A 24,046-nucleotide genomic window follows, 5' to 3' on the forward strand; every position below is an offset into this window, starting at 1 on the left:
AACTTGACTTTTTCACTGTTTCTTTATGATTTGATTCAGCTTACAAGTTTTTAGTGGGAATACTGGGTTTTAGTGGGAATCATGGTGTCGATTTGACACGTTATTGTGGTGTTAATGCTGTACCCAAGAGCAAGTGCTTTCTAAGTTAATCTGTGATGTTACTATTTCTCCCCCAGTTTTTGATTTGTTCTGCTTTATGCATATGAGTATTTTGCCTACATATATGTATTTGCACCACATGTGTGCTTGATGCTTCCAGAGGTTAGACAAGGGTGTCAGATGTCTGTAACTGGAGTTAAAGATGGTTGTGAGCCACCATGTGGATGCTGGTCTTCTGCAAGAGCAACAAGTGCTCTTAGCCGCTGAGCCATCTTCCAACCTCTATGTTCTCCCTTTTAATAGCTTGTTTATAAAAACATATTTTGAGACTACATAGACATAGTCTGTTTCTTAGACTTCTTACCATTTCTAAAAATCTACTGATGATTCTTGGCTAGATCATTTGTCATTTAGAGATGCTGACGAATCATGCTTTTCTATTTCTATAATCCTGTCCCTTGTTAAATAGTTGGTATTCTGCTTCAAGGAAAAACTTTCTGTCCCATGGCCACTTGTCTTACTTGGTTAAATGTTAGATTAGCCTCATAGAAGTTTATTTTATTTCATAAATATTCTGTTACTATAATTTTTTAATCTTGATTTTGAAATTGTCCCATATTTGGCCTCTGAGAGCCCCATTAGTGAAGCCAGCCACATTGGTTTTTGTTTTTGTATTGTACATGTATTCATCATTTCTTGAGCATTTCCTTACTAGCACAAGATGTCCCAAACTAATCTTCTAGTTCTTAATTCCATTTTCTAAATTAGTCTTTCCAAACAGGCCTGTTTTTAGATGGTTAATGATATTTAAAAGCCAAGATAGGGCCACTGCTAGCAATATTTGTTCTAATGGGTGTATCTCCTCTTCAGACTCTTCATCAAACAGAACTAAGACATGGGATTACAAATGTATACTTCAAAAATTAGGACCATTCAGTGGGTAAAGGCACTTGCTGCCAAGCCTGGTGGCCTGAATTCAATCCCTAGAACCCACATTGTGGGAAGGAGAAACTGACTTCTGCACGCTGTCCTCTGACCTCCACATGCATTCTTTGGTGCATGCCCCTTCCCCAATAAATAAATCAATGTAAAAAATTATTTTTAGATGCATGCCAGTAGCTAGTTCTCTATCTCTTTCTATCTAAACCTTGAGCATATTTTGGTAACACTAATTCTAATTCAGTACCACAGGGTTTATTTTAGTTTTCCTTTTTCTGATACTTGGAAACATTGAGGAACTACAGTTATCATTATCAGTAAATCAGTATATACACTTATTTGTTTAATTCTATAATAGGTAATTTTCAAAGTTAATAACCCAGACTCACTGTGTAACCTAGGCTGTTCTGGAATTCACTATCCTTCTGCCTCTGCCTCTTAAGTGCTGACATTACAGCTGTGTCCCAACCTGTGGACATTTGTAGGGCATCTGTGATCTCTCAAAATGTGTTTTACATCTTTCAAATATATTTAATTAAATTATTTTCTCATTTGTAATTAATTTGGATTAATCCAGAAAAGTTAGAATTAATTTATCTTTTATTTAGTAAGAGATTACTTTTGTTATTTAGGGCTTAAGTATATTTTCAAATCCAAATCACCCATTTTTTTGCTTACTAAATGAAATATATTATATGTGAATATCTATCATGCCACATTTTTTGCATCTTCTTTTATTAGATTTGTGTTCCTTGAGATTAAGAATTATGACATTATTTTCTCTTATGCCTTTAGTGCCTTTAGTGCCCAATAACTAATGCTAATTAATCATAGTGATAAATTATTTGTGTCTTAATAAATCTTGCCTGAAGATCAGAGGGCAAAGCAGCCACACTAATCAGCCATACAGGCCAGGGAGTGGTGGCACACACCTTTAATTCCAGGACTTGGGAGACAGAGGCAGACGGATCTTTGTGAGCTCTAGGCTACACTGGGCTACACGAGACTGATACAGAAACAGATCCAGGTGGTGCTGGTTCACATCTTTAATCCCAGTTCTTGGGAGTCACACACTTTTCATCCCAATACTAGGGAGGTGGAGACAGGAGTGATAAGGCTGGGGGAAGAGACAGGAACTCAATGGAGTATGGAGTCTGAGGATTTGTGGAGACAGGATCTCACCCTTTTGGTCTGAAGGTTTGGTAGAGATAAAAGGTCTCTCTAGTGCTTGGCTGCTTTGCTTTTCTGATCCTCAGGTTGAACCCCAATATCTGCCGTGGGTTTTATTATTCATGCTACAGAACTCAACAGATGTTTTCGTATAAATTAATGAGTAGGTTCTCACATGTAATTTCCTTTAGGTAAGTTTCATCTGATTTCCAAGTTAGGAAGAGTGGAGAAGAGTGTGGAAGCTCACTGCGGGGCTGTGCTTGCAGGAAGGTGGAATTACGAGGGAACGGCACTGGTGACAGGTAAGTTTTCTGCACCCCTGTCTCTCCCATGTGCCAGGGTTAAGACCAGGCCCTTATATGCTAGGTAAGCATCTACTGCCCAGCAATAGCCTCCAGCTCCAGGGTAACATTTGAAATGGGTTTGTAGAGAAAAGGTTTCCAAGAAAATATTTTCATTGTTCTAGTTTCATTTCTTTGCTGTGTTAAAATATTGTAACTGAAAATGACATCTGGAAGCTGAGGGTCTAAGGGTTTGATTGAGCTTATGAGTCCAGGTTTTAGTGTGTTTTAGTGGGGAAGTCAAGGTAAGAACTCAAATTATATCCACAATCCAGAACAGAGAGAGAGCAAACACTTGAGCTTTTTTTTGCTGTTGGTAGTTCTGGGCTCAGCCATGAAGTGATGCTGCCCACAGTGGGCTGGGTCTCCCTACATCGATGAACAGTCAAGATTGCCCCCCACAGGCATGACCCTGGTCAACTTGATCCAGATAATTTCTCAGTGAGATTCTCTTCCCAGGTGGTTCTAGATGTGCAAGTTGACATTTAAAACTAACCACCACGTGCACTTAGCAGTAGCCTGTTTCACCGTCTAGTAGCCACAACTGTCACAGCACTAATCTAGACTGCTGTGTCAATGGCATCATTCAGAATATTATATTTTTTCTTCATTTTCTATCTTGAGACAGAGTCTTGATACGTAGTACAGGCTGGCCTGGTATTCATTTTGTAGGTCAGTCTGGTCTCCTCCTGCCTCAGCCTTGTGACTGTTGGAGCTATGGTGCCATTATGTCCATTTCTTGAGTATCATATTGTTACTTTTATTTGTGACTTTTGGAATATGTTCTATCAAAGAAGGCTTTTAGGATGATCAAGTCCACGAGGTGTGGTGGGCATGCCTTTAATCCCAGTACCTGAGAGGCAGAGGCAGCTGGATCTGAGTTTGAAGCCAGCTTGGTCTACAAAATGAGCAGCCAGGGCTGCATAGTGAGACCTTGTCTCGAAAAACTAAGAACAAACAAAACAAAACAAAAAGATCAAGTCCCTAGAGTAAGTAACAGTTACAATTTTAGAAAATTCCGAAATTGAAAATATTCTCCTATAACTTACCTTCATCTCGCTTCTCTCTCCCACCCCAGCTCTGCTCCAGGTAGGACTTACTGCTTTAGTCTCTGCCTGCTGTGCTGGTTACTCAACACTTAAACAGCAAGTGTTGAGTATGTGGCCATTTCTGTAGGTCTGGGAGCAGCTTTTGTGGGTGGGTATTTCTGGCTTAGTGTGTCGTGAGGTTCCTTCAAGTTGTGACTTGTGGCTGCAGTAAAAGAAGCCTTGACTGCGCTGTGAGGTCTACTTCCAGCATGGCTTACACACACGGGTGTTGGCAGCTGGCCTTAGTTCTTCTCTGGCTTTGGCAAGAGACCTTAATTCCTTGCCACATAGGCAATTCCATAGGGGTAGAGGAGTATTTTTATGACATGGTGTCTGGCTTCCCAGGGATCCAAAAATGAGCAGGTTAGAAGCCGCTCTATCTTTTCTGACTCACCCTCCGAAATTATACTCTGCCGTTTCCACTGCACTGTGCTCGCTAGAAGCAACTCCCTAAGTATAGACCACACTGAGGGAGCGAGGGTAGGCTGCACCCCGTGAAGAAAGGAATAGCAAAGATTGTGCACATGGCTGTAATCTATCCCATAGGCCTTCTCTAGGAGGGTCTTTTTTTTTAGTGACACGATCTCTGTCTCACCTGTCCCTTTAACTTCTTTTCCTATGGCTTCTTTTTTAGCATATAAATGTATTTACATGTGAATTATTTTAAAAATTAGGCAGGGAATATGTCCTAGGCTGGAATGGAGTTCTGTAGTAGAGTATTCGCCTACTATGTGCAAGGTTCTAGGTTTGAGCTCTAGTAACACAAAAATAAAATGTAATAACTAAATAAAAACAAAAATCCTTTGGGTATAGTGGTGCACACCTTTAATCCCTGTACTTGGGAGCAGAGGCAGATGTATCTCTGTGAGGTCAAGGTCAGCCTGGACTGCATAATGAGTTTTAGGGACAGCCAGAGCTATGTAATGAGATGCTGCCTTGAAAACCTCAGAAAACAACCAAACCAAAACCAACCAAACACAACTCCCTTTCTTAAATGACTCTCTATAGCACCAGGCTTTTCTCCCTCTTTCAGCTAAGATGGTCACTGTGGATTTCATTTCTTCTTGTTTCACTCATTCCTTCTCCTGTTCCCTGGTGGTCAGCCGCGGTAGACTGTACACTGAGAATACTCTCCCTGGTGGTCAGCTGTGGTAGACCGGACACTGAGAATACTCTCCCTGGTGGTCAGCCGCAGTAGACAGGACACTGAGAATACTCTCCCTGGTGGTCAGCCGCAGTAGACAGGACACTGAGAATACTCTCCCTGGTGGTCAGCCGCAGTAGACAGGACACTGAGAATACTCTCCCTGGTGGTCAGCCGCGGTAGACTGTACACTGAGAATACTCTCCCTGGTGGTCAGCTGTGGTAGACCGGACACTGAGAATACTCTCCCTGGTGGTCAGCCGCAGTAGACGGGACACTGAGAATACTCTCCCTGGTGGTCAGCTGTGGTAGACCGGACACTGAGAATACTCTCCCTGGTGGTCAGCCGCAGTAGACAGGACACTGAGAATACTCTCCCTGGTGGTCAGCTGTGGTAGGACACTGAGAATACTCTCCCTGGTGGTCAATGTGGTAGACAGGACACTGAGAATACTCTCCCTGGTGGTCAGCCGCAGTAGACGGGACACTGAGAATACTCTCCCTGGTGGTCAGCTGTGGTAGACAGGACACTGAAAATACTCTCTTTGGAATATTCTAAGTGGAGATTATAGTGAGAATGGAAGTAGTGTTTGAGTAATATATTCCTAAGTTTTAAGGAAAAGTAAAATTTGGCTATGGAAGTTAGGTTATGTTGATGAATGTTTTTTCATGTAATTTTTAAAAAATCTACTGCTAAAACATACCCTTTTACACTTTGAATGAATTGTATCTGAATTTTAAACATTTAGATGTCTACTTATATGTGCAAATGTAAACCTGAGATATTTTCTACAAATAATGTTTTTCCCCCTTCACAGTTGGAGAAGATGGACAAGTGAAAATCTGGTCAAAGACGGGGATGCTTAGGTCAACATTAGCTCAGCAAGGTATGCTTTACAACTGGTCATTGAATTTCCAAGACTGTACAACACACGTGTCTCAACATTTTTTATATATATAAGTATATATATTGTCTAGTATAGGGCTAGAGAGATGGCTCAGAAGTTAAGAGCATTTACTGCTCTTGCAGAAGATCTGGGCTCAATTCCCAGCACCCACATGGCAGCTCACAACTGTCTGTAACTTCAGTTCCAGGGAATCTGATATGCTCTTCTGACTTCCAAGTGCACTAGACATGCACATGGTCTACATATATACATGTAGGCAAAATATTCATACATACAAAATGCTAAAGTAAGTAAACCTAAGAAAATACTTTTTCCTTAAAAAAGAATCTACTATAGTGGTTGAAACTGACTTTGGTCACATTCAAAACCTGAATTCTCTTACTTCACTTGGGACTTAGGAACTATTTTTTAAAAAAGATTTACTTATTTTATGTATGTGAATGTTTTACTTACATGTTTGTCTGTGCACCACGTGCATGCCTGGTGCCTCTGGAGGTAAGAGGAGGGCAAGGGTGTCAGATACCCTGGAACCGGAGTTACTTGTGGGTGTTAGGACTTGAATGTGGGTCCTCTGCAAGAGCAACAAATACTCATAATGGTTGAGCCATCTCTCCAGTCCCTATACTTTTTTATTATTACATTTATGTATCCATTTATTTGTGGGTTCACATGTCTTCACCCATGTGGGGGTTACAGATCGGTTTGTGGGAGTTAGTTTTCTCATTCACCGTGTAGATTCTGGGGATGGGACTCAGGTCACAGGCTTGGTGGCAGGTATCTTTTCCTGCCAAGTCATCTCATTGACCCTGAACTCTCTTACTTTCTGTGATGCCTGATGGACCATGGTAATATTATTTAAATTAAAATACATTTAAAAAGTCAGGCATGGCGTGGTGGGCATTCTGGAGGCAGAAGGAGGTAGATCTCAAAGGTAGCTCTACATAGTTGAGTTCCTGAATATGCAGAGCTACATTATTGACAATCACGCTTTTTCTTTCTGTTAGTAAATCTATATAAAGGCAATTGTAGGCTAAATACTCTTCTTAAATGATTATGAAATATTTAGAGCATCTTATGCATAAGGAAGGTCTGGGTGTCTAGTTAAGACAATTTAGCTGGGTGTAGTGCTGCATGCCTGTAATCCTAACACTTAAGAGACAAAGGCAGGAAGATTGTGAATTTGAGGCCATCTTGAAATATATAGCAAGGATTTGTCTCAAAAATAGCTCATTGGTAGAACTCTTACATAGTATGCAGAAGGCCTTGGTTTCAATCCATGGTACTGAAAAGAAAGAATGAACACCACATATGAGAAGATATTAAACATATTCTCTTCATTTAAAAGTCCCAATAGCCAGGCATAGTGGACCATGCTCTTTTTTTTTTTTAATTTAACTTCTTTCTTGATTCTTTTGGAGTTTCACACCATGCACCCTAATTCCACTTATCTTCAGGTCCCCCCATCCTCCCCTCACCCCTGCAGTGTGCCCCCCACAAAAGAAAACAAAGCAAGCAAGCAAATAAAAATAAGAGAACAATCCCCCCCCACCCCCAAATCAAAAACCGCTTTGCTTCTGCTTCTTTCCCTCCTCTCCAACACCTCCTCATTCATCTTAGTGGCACTGGGGGCTCAGTGTGGCATGTAGTATATTCTTTTGATGTGGGATTCCCCTCTGTATGCTGTGAATACCATTGGTTAATGAAGGAACTCTCTTGACCTGTCATAGGGTAAAAGAGTAGAGCTATTGGTTAAGCAGTGTATTAATATAATATAGTTTCTGTATGGTTATTTCGAGTCTGGGCAGCGGGGAACGAACAAGCGACCCTTCTTACAACACCCTTTTGTCCTATCAGCTTTTCTGCAATGAGTCAGTGAACCATGCTTTTAATCCCAGTACTTGGAGCCTGAGACATGAGGATGCCCACTAGTCTGAGGCTTGTTCTAAGTAACCAGTTCCTGTCTAGCCTGGCTATACTGTCTCAAAACAACAACAAGAAGTCCCAGTAATTTGATAATATTAGCATACCTTGTAACTGATGTTCACCTGTGATTTCTATCCTGGTAAAGGGGAATAGATAATGAATGAAACTTGGTAATTGACACTGTTTAAAGGAATATCTCAGTATTCTGTGTGGGGAAAGGAGGGCAGTAATCAATACTGCGGCCATTCCTGTTGGGGCTTAAACTGCATGTAAATTCTTATGATATAATAGACTAATGACCTAGAACACAAAGCAGTCTTATGTTTACCTAAGCATGAATGAGCTGATCTTGCAGATGATTGTTCAGAATTATAAAGTTATAGTATAGAGCATCTATAACTAATGCATTATAAAACTGGTGTTAACTCTGGGATTAATGTTAAAGTTACATTTGTTTAGTTCTTCATTAAGCAAATGTTAGCAGAAGTGATCAGAAATACTAAGAAGTTTTTTTCTTTTGAAGTAAAATCTTTTTACCCATATCTCTAAGTATAATGTTCATTGATGAGTAAAACTTTTAGGATTCTTGGGAACAGTCATAGGTATGTTTCTGTTTTAACATTGTTTATTACTTCAGTAGTAAAGTGATGAAATATGTCTTTAGAGAGTAAGTCTTACTTTAGTGGGCACAATGTTTTTCTTTTGGCTTTATAGATTTTCTTTTTTTTTAATGCTGGAGCTGGAACGCCAATCAAGGCTTTGTAACTTCTTGGCAAGTACTACCACCATGCTACCTCTAGGTCTAGGCCCCATAGATTTTGTTATATCATGTCATCAGCAGCCAGAAGAGGGTGCCAGATCCCTTGGAACTGAAGTTACAAATGGTTGTGAGCCACCATGTGGGTGCTGGGAGCCAAACCCAGGTCCTCTGCTAATGAGGTCTTAACTACTGAGGCATTTCTTCAGCCCCTTCCTGAGTGTTTTCTTTGCCACATATTACCCTTGAGTCTATTATTTTGTTATTTCAAACTTTCCAAGTCTAAAGTAGGAACTTGGAATAAATTGCTTAATATTATTTATGAGAGGGTAGTGATATAGAGCGATTTATTAGTTCTGTGCTGTGCTTTATATGTTAGGGATCTGGGAACTGAACTACTGCTTAATTACAAACAAGGAAATGTTTTAAATTAGTAATGGCACTATTCATCAGCATTCTAAATAGCAATAATTTCTTTGGTATAAAAATGACTTTGAGAGCCAGGTGGTTGCAGAGGCAGAGGCAGGTGGATCTCTGAATTTGAGGCCAGCCTGGTCTATGCAGCAAGTTCTGGGACAGTTAGGACTACACAGAGAAACCCTGTTGGGAATGGGGGGGGGGGGTGACGACGGCTTTGAAACTGTTAATCATTTTTGTCTTATTTAACCTTATTCTCATTTAAGGCTTATATTCATTATTAAATTGATAAATATTGTTATATTTTCCTATTCTAGTTATCCTGTAAATATTTCAATTGAATAATCTGTTTCTTTTTTTTTTACATACTGCAGAACTGTGCATTTAATTCTTGATGTTTTAATTACTGGTGTAGTTTTCTAGCAAGGCAGACTTTTCCTGCTTCATCTCTGGAGAAATCATTAGAGACGTGAACTTGCCATAATGACCTATCCCAGAAGAAACAGGTCTTGATGACATCAAGTGAGTTAGAGACCAGATTTTGAGAACAGTTCGAAGTCTAGACTACTTGTAGGTTAGGTGTTAATGTCTCAAATCAGAAAGTCAGGCAAATCAGCCTCCTTTACAGGGTCTGGAAATTTGATACAAAAATATTTTAAATCCAATTTACTCTAAAACTCAGAATTCTATCAACAGTGTTGAGAGTATCCTTGTTATTCCATCCATACATTTATATTAATTACACTTCTTTCCTTTTAAAAACGTTTATTCTCTGGCATATGTGCACACGCATATGTGTATAATTACATTTATTTAGTATGTGTATATGTCTGTGGGTAAATGCATGCCATGGCACACATGTGGAGGTCAGACCTTAGCAGATGTGCAGGCCCCCGGGCCTTAGTAGACCCCCCCGCCAAGACCTTAGCACAACTGATGCAACATTGGAAGCATCGTTCAGGCCATGGAGCTCAGCATGTAGGCTGCAACACCTGCCAGCAAGGAACAAAGGCTAAGTCAAGGATTCCAGGAAAGTCCCCAAATATACTAACCCTGCCTTTTTGGCTTCTGTAGTTCCTTTTCTTACTAACTGAAATGCAGCAACCAGGATGTGGGTTTTGTGCATATAAGACAAAATTCGGGGTTCGGGGCTGCATGATCTGGGCATTCCCGTGAAGTCACCAGCCAGCAATAAAGATTTCTCCTTTGGCTTTATGAGTGTCCATGTGGTGGTCTCCGGTGTGCTAACCTCATAACTTAAAAAGTTGATTTCCCTTCCATCACGTGGGTCCTGGGGTTCAAAATCAGGTCATCAGACTTGGCAGTGTGTGCATTTCCTATTTGTTGATGAAGAGAAATTAGTTCCTGAATTCATTTCTTTTTTTTTCCTTTTTTTTTTTTTTTTTTTTGAGGCAGAGTCACTCTACCCCCTGGCTGAAGCACAATTAATAAAAGTTCAGAGACAGAAATTTTGGTTTAGCCTGAAGGTCAGAAAAACGAAACAGCCAACCACTGTCTCTTACTTCTACCTCAGATACAAATGAAATGCCACTCCACTGGCTCTCCTTGAACTCACAGAGATCCTCCTGACTCTGAGTCTGGAGCATAGGGATTAAAAGTACATGCCACTATAGCTGGTCCTGTTTCATTTGTTGACTATTAGAGCTTTTCATGTATAAAGTTTACAACTACTAGGTCTTCGCATAGAAAGCAATATTGAATATTAAAGATAATCCCAACTTGAGTGAGATGCAGTTAGACTTGGTTTAGAAATGATTTTCACTGGTGCCTATGAGGAGTTACCATCCTTGAGAAAAATATATAAGTTGTGAATAATTACAATTGAGTCCTTTCTGTGCTGCATTGTCTATTTTGATTATGGATTGAGATATCCAATTAAATATGTAAGGGTATTTCTTCCTATTTTCAAATAGAAGTGAAATAATAAAAGGTGGAACTGTATATGATGAAATTTAGCCAAGATGTCTTGGAGTTAATGGAAATATGTTGAAGATCAGAAATAAAGGCTGAAATTTAACTTGGGAGTCAGGTAAAAGATGAAAGAAATTGGGAGGTAGCTGAGGATAGAAAGTGAAGAAAAAAATGCTTTTGTTTAAGCTTTTTTCCTGACCCAGTGACATTCATAAACAAGATGTTGCTTTTTTTGGAATGAATCCCCCTTGATTATCTATAGTTAGTTCATATAAGTAGGACAAAAGGGAAAGTTATTATTATTATTATTACTATTATTGACAGGACCTTACACAGGGACTCTAGCTTGTCTGGAATGCACTGTGCAGCAGTCCTGCGTCAACCTCTCCAGTGCTGCTGGCATTGCAGGTGTGGGCCACTATTGTCCATGGGCAACTAATTCTTGAGTGCTTGCTGCAGTGAAGAGCAAAGGAAGCTACTGGTTGATTACTGCAGAACAAAGCCTTTGCTAGTCATTAACAGTGCTTAACAGACACTGTTTACTCAGCGCTGGACTTCATTCTAGTATTCCCATCCCTCTAACATCCTCACTGCATCGATTAGTGAGCATTTGTTTCTAATGCATCCTTTAGGAACAGAAAACCAGCACTTTGACGTGATGCTGTTATGGTTGAATGTGAAAAACATGGTCCATTTGACCAGGTACTTCCTTAAAACAATCGAAATACACTTTCTCAACTCCTCTGTGGTTTAAAATGCTTTCAACGGGTTGAAAGAATTTAGATAATTTGTTTTACAGAGAGATAAGGGTCTGACATTTAACACAACCCCAGGTGCGTGTGGTTTCTTAAAAAATGTCAAAAAGATCACATGACTTTTAGTGTAACAAGTTAGAAAAACAAGATGATCTTGAGTGTTTTAACTGATATGGAGCATAAATAAAAATTTCCTATATAAAAGGCCAAACATTATTAGAAAATGATTATGTGTTTCTGTTTTTGTTAATGATAAAATTAATCCTGTTATATAATTTACTAAATTCTTATTTTAAAATAATTCAGTCTGGTGCTAGAGGTGTCATTTTTCTACTTTGTACTATGAAGTGCAGCTCTAGGGATGGTCGGTGCTGTGCTCTGTCTATGAAGTGCAGCTCTAGGGATGGTCGGTGCTGTGCTCTGTCTGTGAAGTGCAGCACCAGGGATGGTCGGTGCTGTACTCTTTTGTTTTTTCTTGATGTAAAGCCCTGGCTGGCCTGGCCTTGCTCTCGGGGTGGCCTTGAACTTGGAGTAGTCCTCTTTTCACAGCCTCTGAGGTGCTGGGATCTCACACATGCACTACTGTGCCTGACTAATTTTTCTTTAATACATATACTTTTAACAGTAGTTTATGAATTTGTCTCAAATGCTAGTAGGAGGGATTCAGCATGAAGGAACCATTTTCTTGGTGAAGCTGGTCATCTACCTGAACAAATGATCTTCATGCAGAGTGCCCAGATGGAAAGTTCTGAGTCCCACCCGACTGAAAGAATGTGGTATAAACCCCTGGCAAAGGAACTACTTGTTTCACTTTCTAAGCTTGCTTTGTTTTATACTCGAAATCATGTTTTTGAAACACTATTATTTAAAAACTGTATAGCAGGAAATAAATGATCTTCTTGTCCTAACATAGTAGGTAGATGAGAATTCTGAGGGAAGGTTTGAAAACAAGGAAATGGTGACACAGCCACCTCAAGAGGCCTCTATTCTGATGCTAAAGTGAAGAGGACAAAAACATCCCTGGCTCCTCATCCTGCACCCCAGCTGTGCCTTTGACCACAACTAAAGGCCTAAAGTCACATCCTGTGTAACTCAATGGGAGCTGTTCTTACAGAATTGTTTCCTTGGGGCAGGTGTTTATCATCGGTTAGTGTATAACTCAGCAAAGTGTGCTTTTACTGAGTGTTGTGAATATTTGATAACAGAAATAAAAACAAATTAATTTCCCTTTTGCACAAAAATGTAACTATAATCATAGAAATTAGAAAGCATGTACCAGGTTACTATAATCCTAACCATCATTTTTTTAATTGAATTTTGAGAATTTTCAACATGAGTACACTGTATTTGCATCATTTTTCCCCCTTCTCCTACCCTCTTCTACTCCTCCCATGTCCCCTCTACCTTGAAGTCATAACCTATTCTATAAACATTGTTAATTTTGTTTTGTTATGTTTTGTTTGAGATGGTCTCACTATGTACCATTGGCTGGCATTGAACTTGATAAATAGATCAAGCTGGCCTTGAACTCACCTGCCAGAGTGGGAATAAAGACGTTTATTGCCACCATGCCTCATACTGTTGTTGTCTGTGTATAAAACCTATTGTTGTGTGTGTACACAGCCTCCTGACTCCATTTAGTATTGCCAGCATGCACCTGTATTTAGGGCTGGTCATTTGAGGTTGTATAACCTATTAGGCGGCTCATTTCTGCAGAAAATATCTGCTGTGATTCTTCCTGCATCAACCTCTCTAATGCTGGATTATAGGCATTAGCCCTTTCAGCCTGGCTGGGAATCTGCTTTTGAATTTCAGGCCAAGTCCAGGTTACTCTTAGAGAGGAGAAGAGGGACCCTTTGAGTCTGATCCTCTCCTTCGGCCGAGTTTCATGGCTTGCTGCGATACTGACAAACCCAGGTGCTGTTGACCAAGCAGGATTATTAGAGCTTTTATACCATTAAATGTAAGCTGTGGAAACCATCCTGAAGAGTTAGTATGGACAGGTATAAACTAGACTGTTCAATTGCTCACTTGGACACTTATTTGGGGAAAATGCACAAAATAAATAGTGTATTTGTCTTAGTGAAATTCAATCCCTCTTGATTATAGCATGTTGGATTTTCTAAGTAATTAAATCATGCTGGGTAGTGGTGGTGCACACCTTTAATCCCAGCACTAGGGAGTCAGACACAGGTGGATATCTGTGAATTCGAGGCCAGCCTGATCTATAAAGCAAGTTCCAGGACAGCCAGGGCTACAAAGATACCCTGTCTTGAAAAACCAACCAACCAACCAAACAAACAAATAAATCTTATTTATTGATCATGAATTGTCAAATTCAGATTTTATTTTCCTGGGGATGTAAATTTCTTTAACATTCATTCATTTGAAAGACCTGGATAAATCCAGACCCCTCTAGCAGGAAGAATAGAGCAAAAAATCTAGGTTAGCTGGTCCAGTGACTCTGTTCCAGGAACTAGCTGACCACAAAGTTAGATTATAATCTTGAGAAACGGGGAGTTAGCCCCTTGTGATTATCACTGGTGTTTTTAGAATTTTCCAATGACGCCCTCCCTACCCCCTTTGGGTTGTGGTTTCTTCCCCTAAGTACCCTTTCTTCCAACTACTTGGGTGGAACTCCTCTACCCCTGCATGGGAAATGAGTCTCAACCCAGGGCACTGGTTCCTGTCAATAAACCTCATGTGACTGCAGCAAGGATGGTCTCTCCTGAGTTCTTGGGGGGTCGTGTTATCCTGAGAATTGGGTGAGAGTCTCCCTACTCCGGGGGTCTTTCACATTCATTCACTCATTTCTTCATAGAAGCCAAATGCTATAAAATATATATTTCTAGACAGTTTTCATAGGCTTGGTTTTATAATTATAAATGGGTAATGGTTCATGAATTAATTATATAACTTTGATTAATTTTTCTAGTGACTAGGTAGCTAGACCAAGGCAAGGGGATTACAGTTTATTACTATATAACCAATCTTTCAATAAGTTTATATACAAATGTATATTGTGTGTGTGTGTGCACGCGCACGCGTGTGATAAAATCTTACTATGTAACCTAGGCTGACCTATAACTCTCTGTGTAGTCCAACATAGCCTCCAGTTTGTAATCTTCCTGTCTCAGCCTTCTGAGTGCTGAGCTTATAGGCACATACCACTTACTTGGCTGTTATACTCATTTTTTAAAGTGAAGGTCACATAAAGCATAGATTTCTAGAAGATATTAGATATCCCAGAGAGTAATCTAGTTAAGAATACTGTTGCTACCAGGCATGATGGTGAACGGTCTCCCTGACCGCAGTGTTTAGGGTGCAAGTGTAGCAGGGTCAGGAGTCTGAGGCCAGCCTGGCTGTATGGCAAGATCCTGTGTCACGAAGAAAGCAGGGTAGGGTGGAGAGACGGCCCAGTGGTTAAGAGCACTGGCTGCTCTTCCAGAGGACCCAGTTTGTATTCTCAGCACCCACATGGTGGCTCACAATGGTCTGTAACTCCAGTTCCAGGGAACCTGACACCCTCTTCTGGCTTCCATCAGTACCAGCCATGTACACGGTGCATGTAATGCCCAGATCGTGGAGTCCTGTATGTAAAAGCAAAGAGCTGTTATTTAAGTTTGAACTCCATGTGTCCAATGCGTTGATGCAATCAGAGAGTCTCAAGCCATCTGATAAACAGCAAAACCTTCCTCCTCTGAGAATCTGAAATGTAAGAAATCACAGGGAGATGGTTCATTTGGTAAACTGCTTGTCACACAAAGGAAGACCTGAATTCTTATCTCTAACACCCTCATAGAGAAGCTGGGTGTGGTGGACACCTGTAATCCCATCCCTGTGCAGTTCTCTGCCCAGGAGGATCCATGGCTCTTACTGGCCAGCCAGTTTAGCCAAATTTATGGGCTCTAGGTTCAGTAAAAAACTGTGCGTTAGTCTTAGAAAACACAGTGGAGAACAATAACAGATACTCGGTGTATATTTTTTGTAGGAATATACCAGTCCACTGTGCATGCTTTTAATCCTAGCAGTCAGGAGGCAGAGGCAGGTTGATTTCTGTGAGTTCGAGGCTGGCCTGGTCTACATAGGGAGTCTAGGAGAGCCAGGGCTACACAAAGAAACCCTAAATATACTCACACACATATAAATAATGCTATATATAATTTAAATTTATATATAGTGTTTACATATATAATGAGTGTGTGTGTGAATTATATATTCACCTTATATATCTAGGCAGTTTCAGCTACATTAGCTATTCATGGGAGTTGAAAAGCCATGAATTTTATAAAACCTTTATCCTAGATTTTAATGGAATAGTATCTGGAATGTCTGAAAAATGTTGTATATTCTCAGCAAGATTTAAATTGGTTGAAAAATATTGTGTCATTGGTAAGGTGGGGCACACTTGTAATCCCAGTGGAAAAGTCAGGAAGTGAGGCCAGTCTGGGCTACACAGTAGGCTCGTTTCTCGAAAAGATAACAAAGTTAAACATACAAATTCAAAATATAAAGCCTGACAGTGGTGGTGCATGCCTTTAATCCCAGCACTTGGGAGGCAGAGGCAGACGGATCTCTGTGAATTCGAGGCCAGCCTGGTCTACAAGAGCTAGTTCCAGGACAAGCTCCAAAGCTACAGAGAAACCCTGTCTTGAAAAAACCAAAAACCAACCAACCAAACAAACAAACAAAAACAAATACAAAATATAGCGTATCAGCGGCTCACAGTAAATCTTTAATATTTTTATTTAGAAATATTATTAGATCAGTTGTGTTTCAGCCTCAGAGTATTCTCCAATATGAAAGGACTACTAAGGAGGAAATGAAAATAACACACAGATTCTTTATGCATTCTGTTTGAGATGGGGTCACTCTGGCTCAGACTGACCTTGAATTTAGGATTATCCTGCCTCAGTCTCCCTAGTATTCAGATTGCAGGCCTGTGCCACCATACCAAGATTTTAGTCCTCTTAACATTACGGTATTTTTTAAGGCTATTAAAATGTACGTTTATTATTTTCCCCTTTCTTTTCTGCAGGAATACCAGTATATTCAGTAGCATGGGGCCCTGATTCTGAAAAAGTTCTTTATACAGCAGGCAAGCAGCTCATCATTAAACCTCTTCAGCCAAATGCTAAAGTTTTACAGGTAGGTCTCCAGCCTTTGTCAGTTGCTATCTGGTGCCTTGTCCCTGCGAAGCTGGGTGGTTCCTGCAGTCCCCTCCTTCTGGTTAGCCTTCTGCCGGCCCGAGAGCTTTGCCTTGCAGTTTTATCAGGCTTTCTTACAGATCAGTGGATCCTCGTTCACGTTTCCCAGAAGGCTCACGTTTCTGTTGTTTCAGCTCACGTTCGTCTAGTCAGTCCTGCAGGTGTGTTGAGTTACTGCATTGGCCTGTGAGTCAGCACAGGTGAGCATCCTGCAGTTTACAGAGTCGGCCTCCTGTGTGTAGGTCTGAGACAAAACAAAGCGAAGTGAGACTCTTCAGAGTGTTTAGATCTTGCTTCTAATTGTCATTATCATCTGTCATTATCATCTTTTAATCGCCATTATCATCTGTCAAACATTCGTGCTCTCTCGCAGGCCTGGCATTGTTTTAGTATTTTTTTAAAATGGTGGAGGAGTCAGTATAAGACTGAGAACCAATTATGTCCATATAACGTTATGAATCATATAGAGAACGTTTGGCATAAGGATAGATGCTGAGCTGACATTTGCTTGTATGCTATTCAGAAAAGGAGGAAGTTTTTAGGAGCCAAATCTTAAAGAATAGGTGGGGAGGTGATCCTAAACCCAGGGAGTAGAAAAACACTGGTTATTTAAAAATGCAAGGACAAGGGTTAAACAATCACCCCAAAGCAAGCAAAACAAGCATGGCTGTTGAGACTGGTTGGGCAGGACCAAATGAAGGACACCCTTTAAGCTAGGATGCACAATTTAGTTATTGATTCTAGTGCTGGAAGGCAGAATGATCCCTTACATTTTGGTGAAGACAGAGTGTGGTTTGGCTGTTGTCTTGGTTACTTTTCTGTTGGGGGCATAGCACAAAAATATTAAATGAACCAAAAAACAAAAATGAAATCCAGCAGGGCAAACTCCAACTCCTGTAGCCCCATGTCTGTTGTCTAAGCTTTGATGGCTTACATTTCTCTCTCTCGACCTGGCTCTAGTCCTTGTCTGCAGCTCTGCTTGCAGATGTTTTGTGACTCTGGCGTCTCTACTGTCTTGTGGTCTCCAGTGCAAAGCAAGCTTCATCACGGCTTCATGGAGTAGCCTCTCGGGGCCTCCATATATGCCCTGCTACATACCTGCCTCAGAGCTTTTCTTTAACCACAGAAGACGTTTCCACAGCCCTTTACTTCTGTACCCTTCAGGGCTTTAAAGCCAGAACTGTATGGATAACATTGTCAAATCACGCTGCTCTCAATGAAACTGCTGCAGCTTTAGAGTGAGGCGCTGGGTCAGGCCTTCACTTGCTTCCTCTGTGTGATGACAGAAAGTTTGAGTCTCTTTGCATCTCAGCCTTCCTGTCTCTGACAGTAATACCCGCTGACTAGATGGTTTGTGAGGTCTGTTAATGTCTGATATATGGTAAGCACTTGATACTGAGTAGCTGTTACTGATGCTGTTACATTGTCATGAACTAATATGTCTTCCTCCCTTTTTAATAAGCTAGAGAGCTCACATGAAAAAAGATGGAAAGGGGTTGGAGTAGTGGCTCAGCCATTAAGAGCACTAGAGGACCCAGGTTAGATTCCCAGCACCCACATGGCTCATAACTGCTTGAAACTATAGTTCCAGGGAATCTGATGCCCTCTTCTGGCCTCCAGGCATGCATGTGGTATCCAGACATACATGTAGGGAAATACGTATAAAATTAAAAATGATTTTTAAAAAGATATAAAGAACTTGGTGATGGAGATTGACAGCCTACATCATGTGTAAGAGTGTTTTAAGAAATCTAAGCTTGGCGGCTGGAAAGATGGCTCAGCAGTTAAGCACATTTACTGCTCTAGTAGAGGATCCTGGTTCTGTTCCCAGCACTCACATAGCAGGCAGCATCTGTGGATTTAGTGCCTTCCTCTGGCTTCTATGGGTACTGCACACATGTAGTCCACATTCCTGCATGCAGGCAGTTGAACACACAAAATTAAAAACAAAAACAAAGAGCACCTGTTTTAGAAATTGGGTAAATGTAGATTTCAAGCAAAAAGAGGTTAAGGAAACTTTGATGTTACATACTATAATTTCTGTATAGACCACATGTGTTATTTCCCATCTGTCTTTCTGTCTATCAATTATTAATCAAGAAAGTAGCCCACAGGCCTACAGACTACTCTATATTTTCTCAGTGTAGGCTCCCTCTTCTCTTCTGGCTTGTATTAAACTGACAAAAAACTAACCAATAAATCTGCAATGAAATTAGGCAGCAAAAACAGGAACATGAAGTCTTTTCATTTATACCTTTGGTTTATATTCAAGCGTGTTAAGACATCTGTAATTAGGCTTATATAAATGAAACTTTGAAGTTATGTGCATCATCATAAAATGTACTTTAAGGCTTGCGTATAAGCCAGAATAGAAGAGAAAGAAAATAAACCCATTATCACAGTTCACTGGAGCAAAAGAGGAGTTGGAGTATAATTAGAAATTTAATGCAAATTATCCTTTCCTTTTGTGACTCTAAACTTGTAGCAATTCTCCAGGAGTATAAGCACATGCAAGTATGGATGGCTCGTGAAAAGAAATGCCGTTTAGAATTGTGAGCCCCATTTCCACACACTCGGAATCCTGTTTTATATGAGGAAGCATATTTAGTCATTCAGTATAAATATACTGCGTGCCAGCTGTATGCCAGTATGCTGAGTATTGTATATTAAATAGACCAGCATGTGTGAGGCCCTGGGTTTGATCACAGCATCACACACACAAAACAAGCAAGCAAACAAAATGTGTCCTCATTTTATTTTATAAGAAAGAGAAATAGAAGATGTTTTCTGCCATAAGGAACTTGTTGTTCAAATGGATCTTAAATTTAAAAAAATGCCTAATTACATGAATGGTAATAGCAAACAGGAACGTGAATTACATTTAACAGGAATGCACCCATGCTTATTGTCTACACAGGCTCTGTTTGACATATATATAGCCATTCTATATGTCTCTATTATTTATGTTTAAGAGCAAGAAAACCATGCTTGCCTTATAGATTGCAAATTTCTGGGTAACTTGTATATGTCTGTCTGTAGGGATTTTGTATGTATAGAATATATTTTTATTACAGAAAGCGTTTCATTATATAGTAAATCAGCAGAGGATTTGTGATATACTATTGTGACATAGACCCATTAAAATAAAGAGAATGAAGCTTAGGAGATGTGCAGAAAGAGAGAGAGAGAATACTGAAGATGTTTATACAGTAGAGGTTGAAATAAAAGAACAAAACAGTCTGGCATATCCCTAACTGGTAAAGCATATTTTATGTGTGAGGCCCCAGGATCAACTTCTAGCCCTTTCTTGAGTTTGTAGGTAAAGCACAAAGACGGTATCATTGAAAGGACCAGCAGTACAAAGGAGCTTTGAAGCCAGCTGATAGCTTAGATTATATCACATTTATTCCAGTTTATTATGCTGAAGTCAAACTAGAAACAATTTAGCAGCAAGCAGTTTTCCCATTGGCGTCCAGGCAGCAGGGCAGATCCCTAGGATGTAAGCTGTAAACTGAGTGTCAGTGGTGCTAGCTGCCCTCCTTATGTAAACTGGAACAAAGCAAGCCAATGAGAAGTTGTACAGTGACTATTGGGGCATGATAGGAATCCGTGAAAGGATGAGGAGGGAAAAAGAAAAAAAAGGAAGTGCCCTAGAAAGAGGTGAGAAGCTGAGCATGACAGTGGTCTACAGTCACCCTAGCTACTAAGCAGGGTGTGGCAGGGGTATCACTTGTGTTCAGTAGTTGAGGCCAAGCTGGGCAACACAGTAAGACCCTCAGCCCTTAAGAAAAACAAAACAAAAATGAAAAGAAAACAGGAAGCAGTTTTTTTTATAGAAAAAATTTCACTTCTAAGGTTGTAATATCTTTCCCCTTCACAGTGGAAAGCCCATGAAGGCATTATTTTAAAAGTCGATTGGAACTCAGTCAATGACCTCATTTTATCTGCTGGTGAAGACTGTAAGTATAAGGTATGTGTCTTAGCTTCATTCCCCGTTACAGTGCTAAAGCTTCCCGATAAACGCAGCTGTAAGAGGGCAAGGGTTTGTTTGTCGTACAGTGGTCGGTTACATCATTGCGGGGAAGGCAGGGCGCAGGGACTGGAAGCAGCTAGTCACACCAGCAGTCAAGAGCAGAGAGAGGATGCATGCATGCATGCTTGCATTCAGCTCATTCAGGCTCAACACTTAGAGTCCAGGACAACCCAGAGAGTCTTGCTGCCCACATGGGTGGGTCTTCCCTCTTCATTTGACATAATCAAGACAGAAGCCCACTGACATCCCCAGACCAACCTGCTAGTCAGTCTTTTCTCACATGGCTCTATATTGTGTTGACAAATAAGACTGGCCATGATAATATATACTGTTTAGACTTAATGTCGACTTCAAAGAATATAGTTTAGGGGAAAAATGCTTAGCATATAAGGCTATTCTCTTAGTCTTTTATCTGTAACAATTGAGCAAACTGGTTTTCAGCTTTAAGTGCTATAATAAAATTTCAATTTAATAAACAGCAACATCAACTCAGCTCCTTTTTTGTGCTTCAATTTAAATCAGCTCATTTCTTTAGTCACTTCAAACTTGAAAACTCAGTCCTAGTAGCTTCCTAAATGTTGGTCCATTTCATTCAAAATACCTTGTGGGTGCTCAGATGTCTCCTTTTTCTTCAGTACTGGGACCATTGATAGGCTAGGCAAAAGGTACCCCTATTGCAGAATCCCTAGCTCCAACAGTAAAGTGTCGTGCAACTGTTGCAGGGACTTCAAGTGAAGTCAATGTTAGAGAAGTCAATAGAAATCTCATTTGACAAAAAGAGGTTCTAGGAAGGGCCAGCCATCACCAGATTTTCCTATTAAATTTGAAGTACTTAAAATGGGTGGATGTCATGTTTAATCCAGGGTTAGTAATGTGAAATTCTTCTTTCTGAGGCATGTAAGTTTCCAGGAGTTCTGCTTTGTCCTCCTTGTAAGATGGTAAGGTATCTAGTTGCTAATTCACTATGATCATGATTTCTTAGTCTTCACTTGATATTTTATTGGAGGACAGTTTTTTTTTTGTAGTAATGTGGTGACATTATAAAACATGTACAATGTTTGGTTTTGTAGGTTTGGGATAGTTATGGCCGCGTGCTCTACAGTTCTCAGCCTCACGAGCACCCCATTACCTCAGTGGCCTGGGCTCCAGATGGAGAGTTGTTTGCCGTTGGATCCTTTCATACTTTACGCTTGTGTGATAAAACTGGGGTAAGTTGCAGCAGGAGCAGTCCCAGTAGATATGGAGATGAATCACACAGCTTCCCCCTTTAGGAAAGCATTTGACTTAACCCCTCTTGTTTGTCTTGGTAAGGTAGTTCAGTCACTTCCTGATTATGAGATTAAATGGTTTGCAGCTGAAGAGTGGACATATTCTCTATTACTTATCTTTTGGAAATACTTGTTTTGAGCATGGCTCTGAAGGGTGTTCAGCTTTTTGCCCACTTCGTGTGGAAAGCACAGATTTAAGTTTATTTTTGGTATCAATATGCTTCATAAAAAATTTTAGTTGCGCATTTTTTGCAGGCATTAATAGGAAATTTAAAAGTTGATTTTGTGCCAGGCATGATGGCACACACCTTTAATTCCAATTCTTGGAAGGCAGAGGCAGGCAGATCTCTGAGTTGGAGGCCAGCTGTTATACACAGCAAGTTCCAGGCTAGCCAGGAAAGTAAGGCCCTGTTTCTAAAAGTAAGCAAACAGACAAATCTCTAAAAATCCCCATGCGTGGAGGTCTGCATCTGGATCCCTTACACACATATAAAAGCCAAGCACGATGCACACTTCTGCCCAGTACTGGTGGGTGGTTTTGCCTCTGCCTCCTGGCTGCTGGGACAGGTTTGTGCGCACTTTTGTGGTGCAGGGACTTTGGCATGCTAGATAAGCACTCTGCCAACTGAACTGCAGCTCATGCCTCTGAAGGATTCCTCAGCCCGGAATATTCTACCTGTGGGAATTTACTTGATGAAATACTTACTGTAAGTATACAAAGTATACGATGATTTTTTTTTATAACTTATCCTACATTTTATCATAGTATTCTAGCAAAATGCGGAGTAAATGTCTGTGAGTAGTAAATTGATTGACAGCTGTTCTATTTTCCTAAAGTGCTTTGCCCTTAACTCTTTTTGTTTGCTTGTTTGCTTTGTTTTTTATGTTATTTTGGATACAGGGTTGCTCTGTGTAACAGTCCTGGCTGTCCTGGAATTTGCTTGGTAGACCAGGGTAGCCTTGAACTCACAGAGATCCACCTGCCTCTACCTCCCAATTGCTGGGATTAAAGACATGCACCACCACCGCCCGGCTACCCTAAACTTTTTAAGAGTGGGAAAGAAAGACTGTGCTCAATTATTAGGAGAGATACCCATGAAAAGCCAGCTAGCCTTACTGTCTGCCTGCCTTCCCTTCCTTTGTCCCTCCCTTCCTCCCTCCCTCCCTCCCTCCCTTCCTTCCTTCCTTCCTTCCTTCCTTCCTTCCTCAAATGGCTACCTCAAAAAAACAACCCATTAAGGTGAGGGGTAGCAGATGAAGCAGGTAATAGATAGTCCCCACCCCTACCTCCCCCCCCCCAAAAAAAAAAAGAGCTAGGAAGGAGGAGAGAGGGAGCTAGATAAAGAATAAGGCTTTAGTGGGCTCTCATTTTCACTCAGGAATTCTTTATACAATACAAGACCAGGGTCAGACACACATTGGAAAACTCAGGAAGGCATTTAGCATCTGTCACTGGTGGCTCATGAGTGATGCATGAACAGAAGGAGAGGGCCAAATAAGAATTGCTCTGGTGGCATGGCTAGATGCTGTAGGAGTGTCCCAGGCTCAGCCAAGTGGCCAGGGGTGGTGAGTTGACTTTTCTTTTTTTGTTTGTTTGTCTGTATCAGGTTGTTGAGTAAATGTTGAGTAATAGAACAAAGACTACATTACTATACAGGAGAGAAATAAGAAATAGTCGTGGGAAGACAGTCTGGAAAAGTCACTAAGTGGGCAGCTGCCCAGACTGAGAGAAGAGTCTAATTTCCAGTTACCCACATGGTGGTATTCCGAATATCTAGTTAAAAAAAGAAAAAAAGATGGGCTGGAGAGATGGTTCAGCCGTTAAGAGTGTTGGCTGCTTCTCTAGAGGACCTGGGTTCAATTCCCAGTACCCACATGACAGCTCACTGCTATTTATAACCCCAGCTCCTGGAGACCGGACATTTCCAGACTTGCATGCAGCCAAAACACCAATGCACATAAAAGAAGATACGGGGCACATTGAAGAGTGTAACACAGTGGCCCATTCATAGGGGAAAAGAAGTTGACAAAACCATTCCCAAGACATCAGACACTGAACCTGTTA

The 24,046-nt window shown here is 40.6% G+C and overlaps 1 protein-coding gene across 2 annotated transcripts in view; it reads left to right on the forward strand.

The window, feature by feature from the left end:
• The window catches only part of Ift80 (intraflagellar transport 80), a 78,128-nt gene that overhangs the window by 14,109 nt on the left and 39,973 nt on the right, over positions 1–24,046 (forward strand). For both annotated transcript variants that reach the window (XM_041658995.1, XM_041658994.1), the window contains 5 exons: positions 2,400–2,510; positions 5,600–5,668; positions 16,512–16,621; positions 20,561–20,650; positions 21,784–21,921. In XM_041658995.1, the coding sequence (XP_041514929.1) occupies positions 2,400–2,510; positions 5,600–5,668; positions 16,512–16,621; positions 20,561–20,650; positions 21,784–21,921 (518 nt within the window). The remainder of the gene's footprint in view (positions 1–2,399; positions 2,511–5,599; positions 5,669–16,511; positions 16,622–20,560; positions 20,651–21,783; positions 21,922–24,046) is intronic.

Source organism: Microtus oregoni, unplaced genomic scaffold (genome assembly GCF_018167655.1).
Source record: "Microtus oregoni isolate MIOR12 unplaced genomic scaffold, Mior012 000010F_ref0000083, whole genome shotgun sequence".
In the NCBI taxonomy this organism is placed as follows: Eukaryota; Metazoa; Chordata; class Mammalia; order Rodentia; family Cricetidae; genus Microtus; species Microtus oregoni.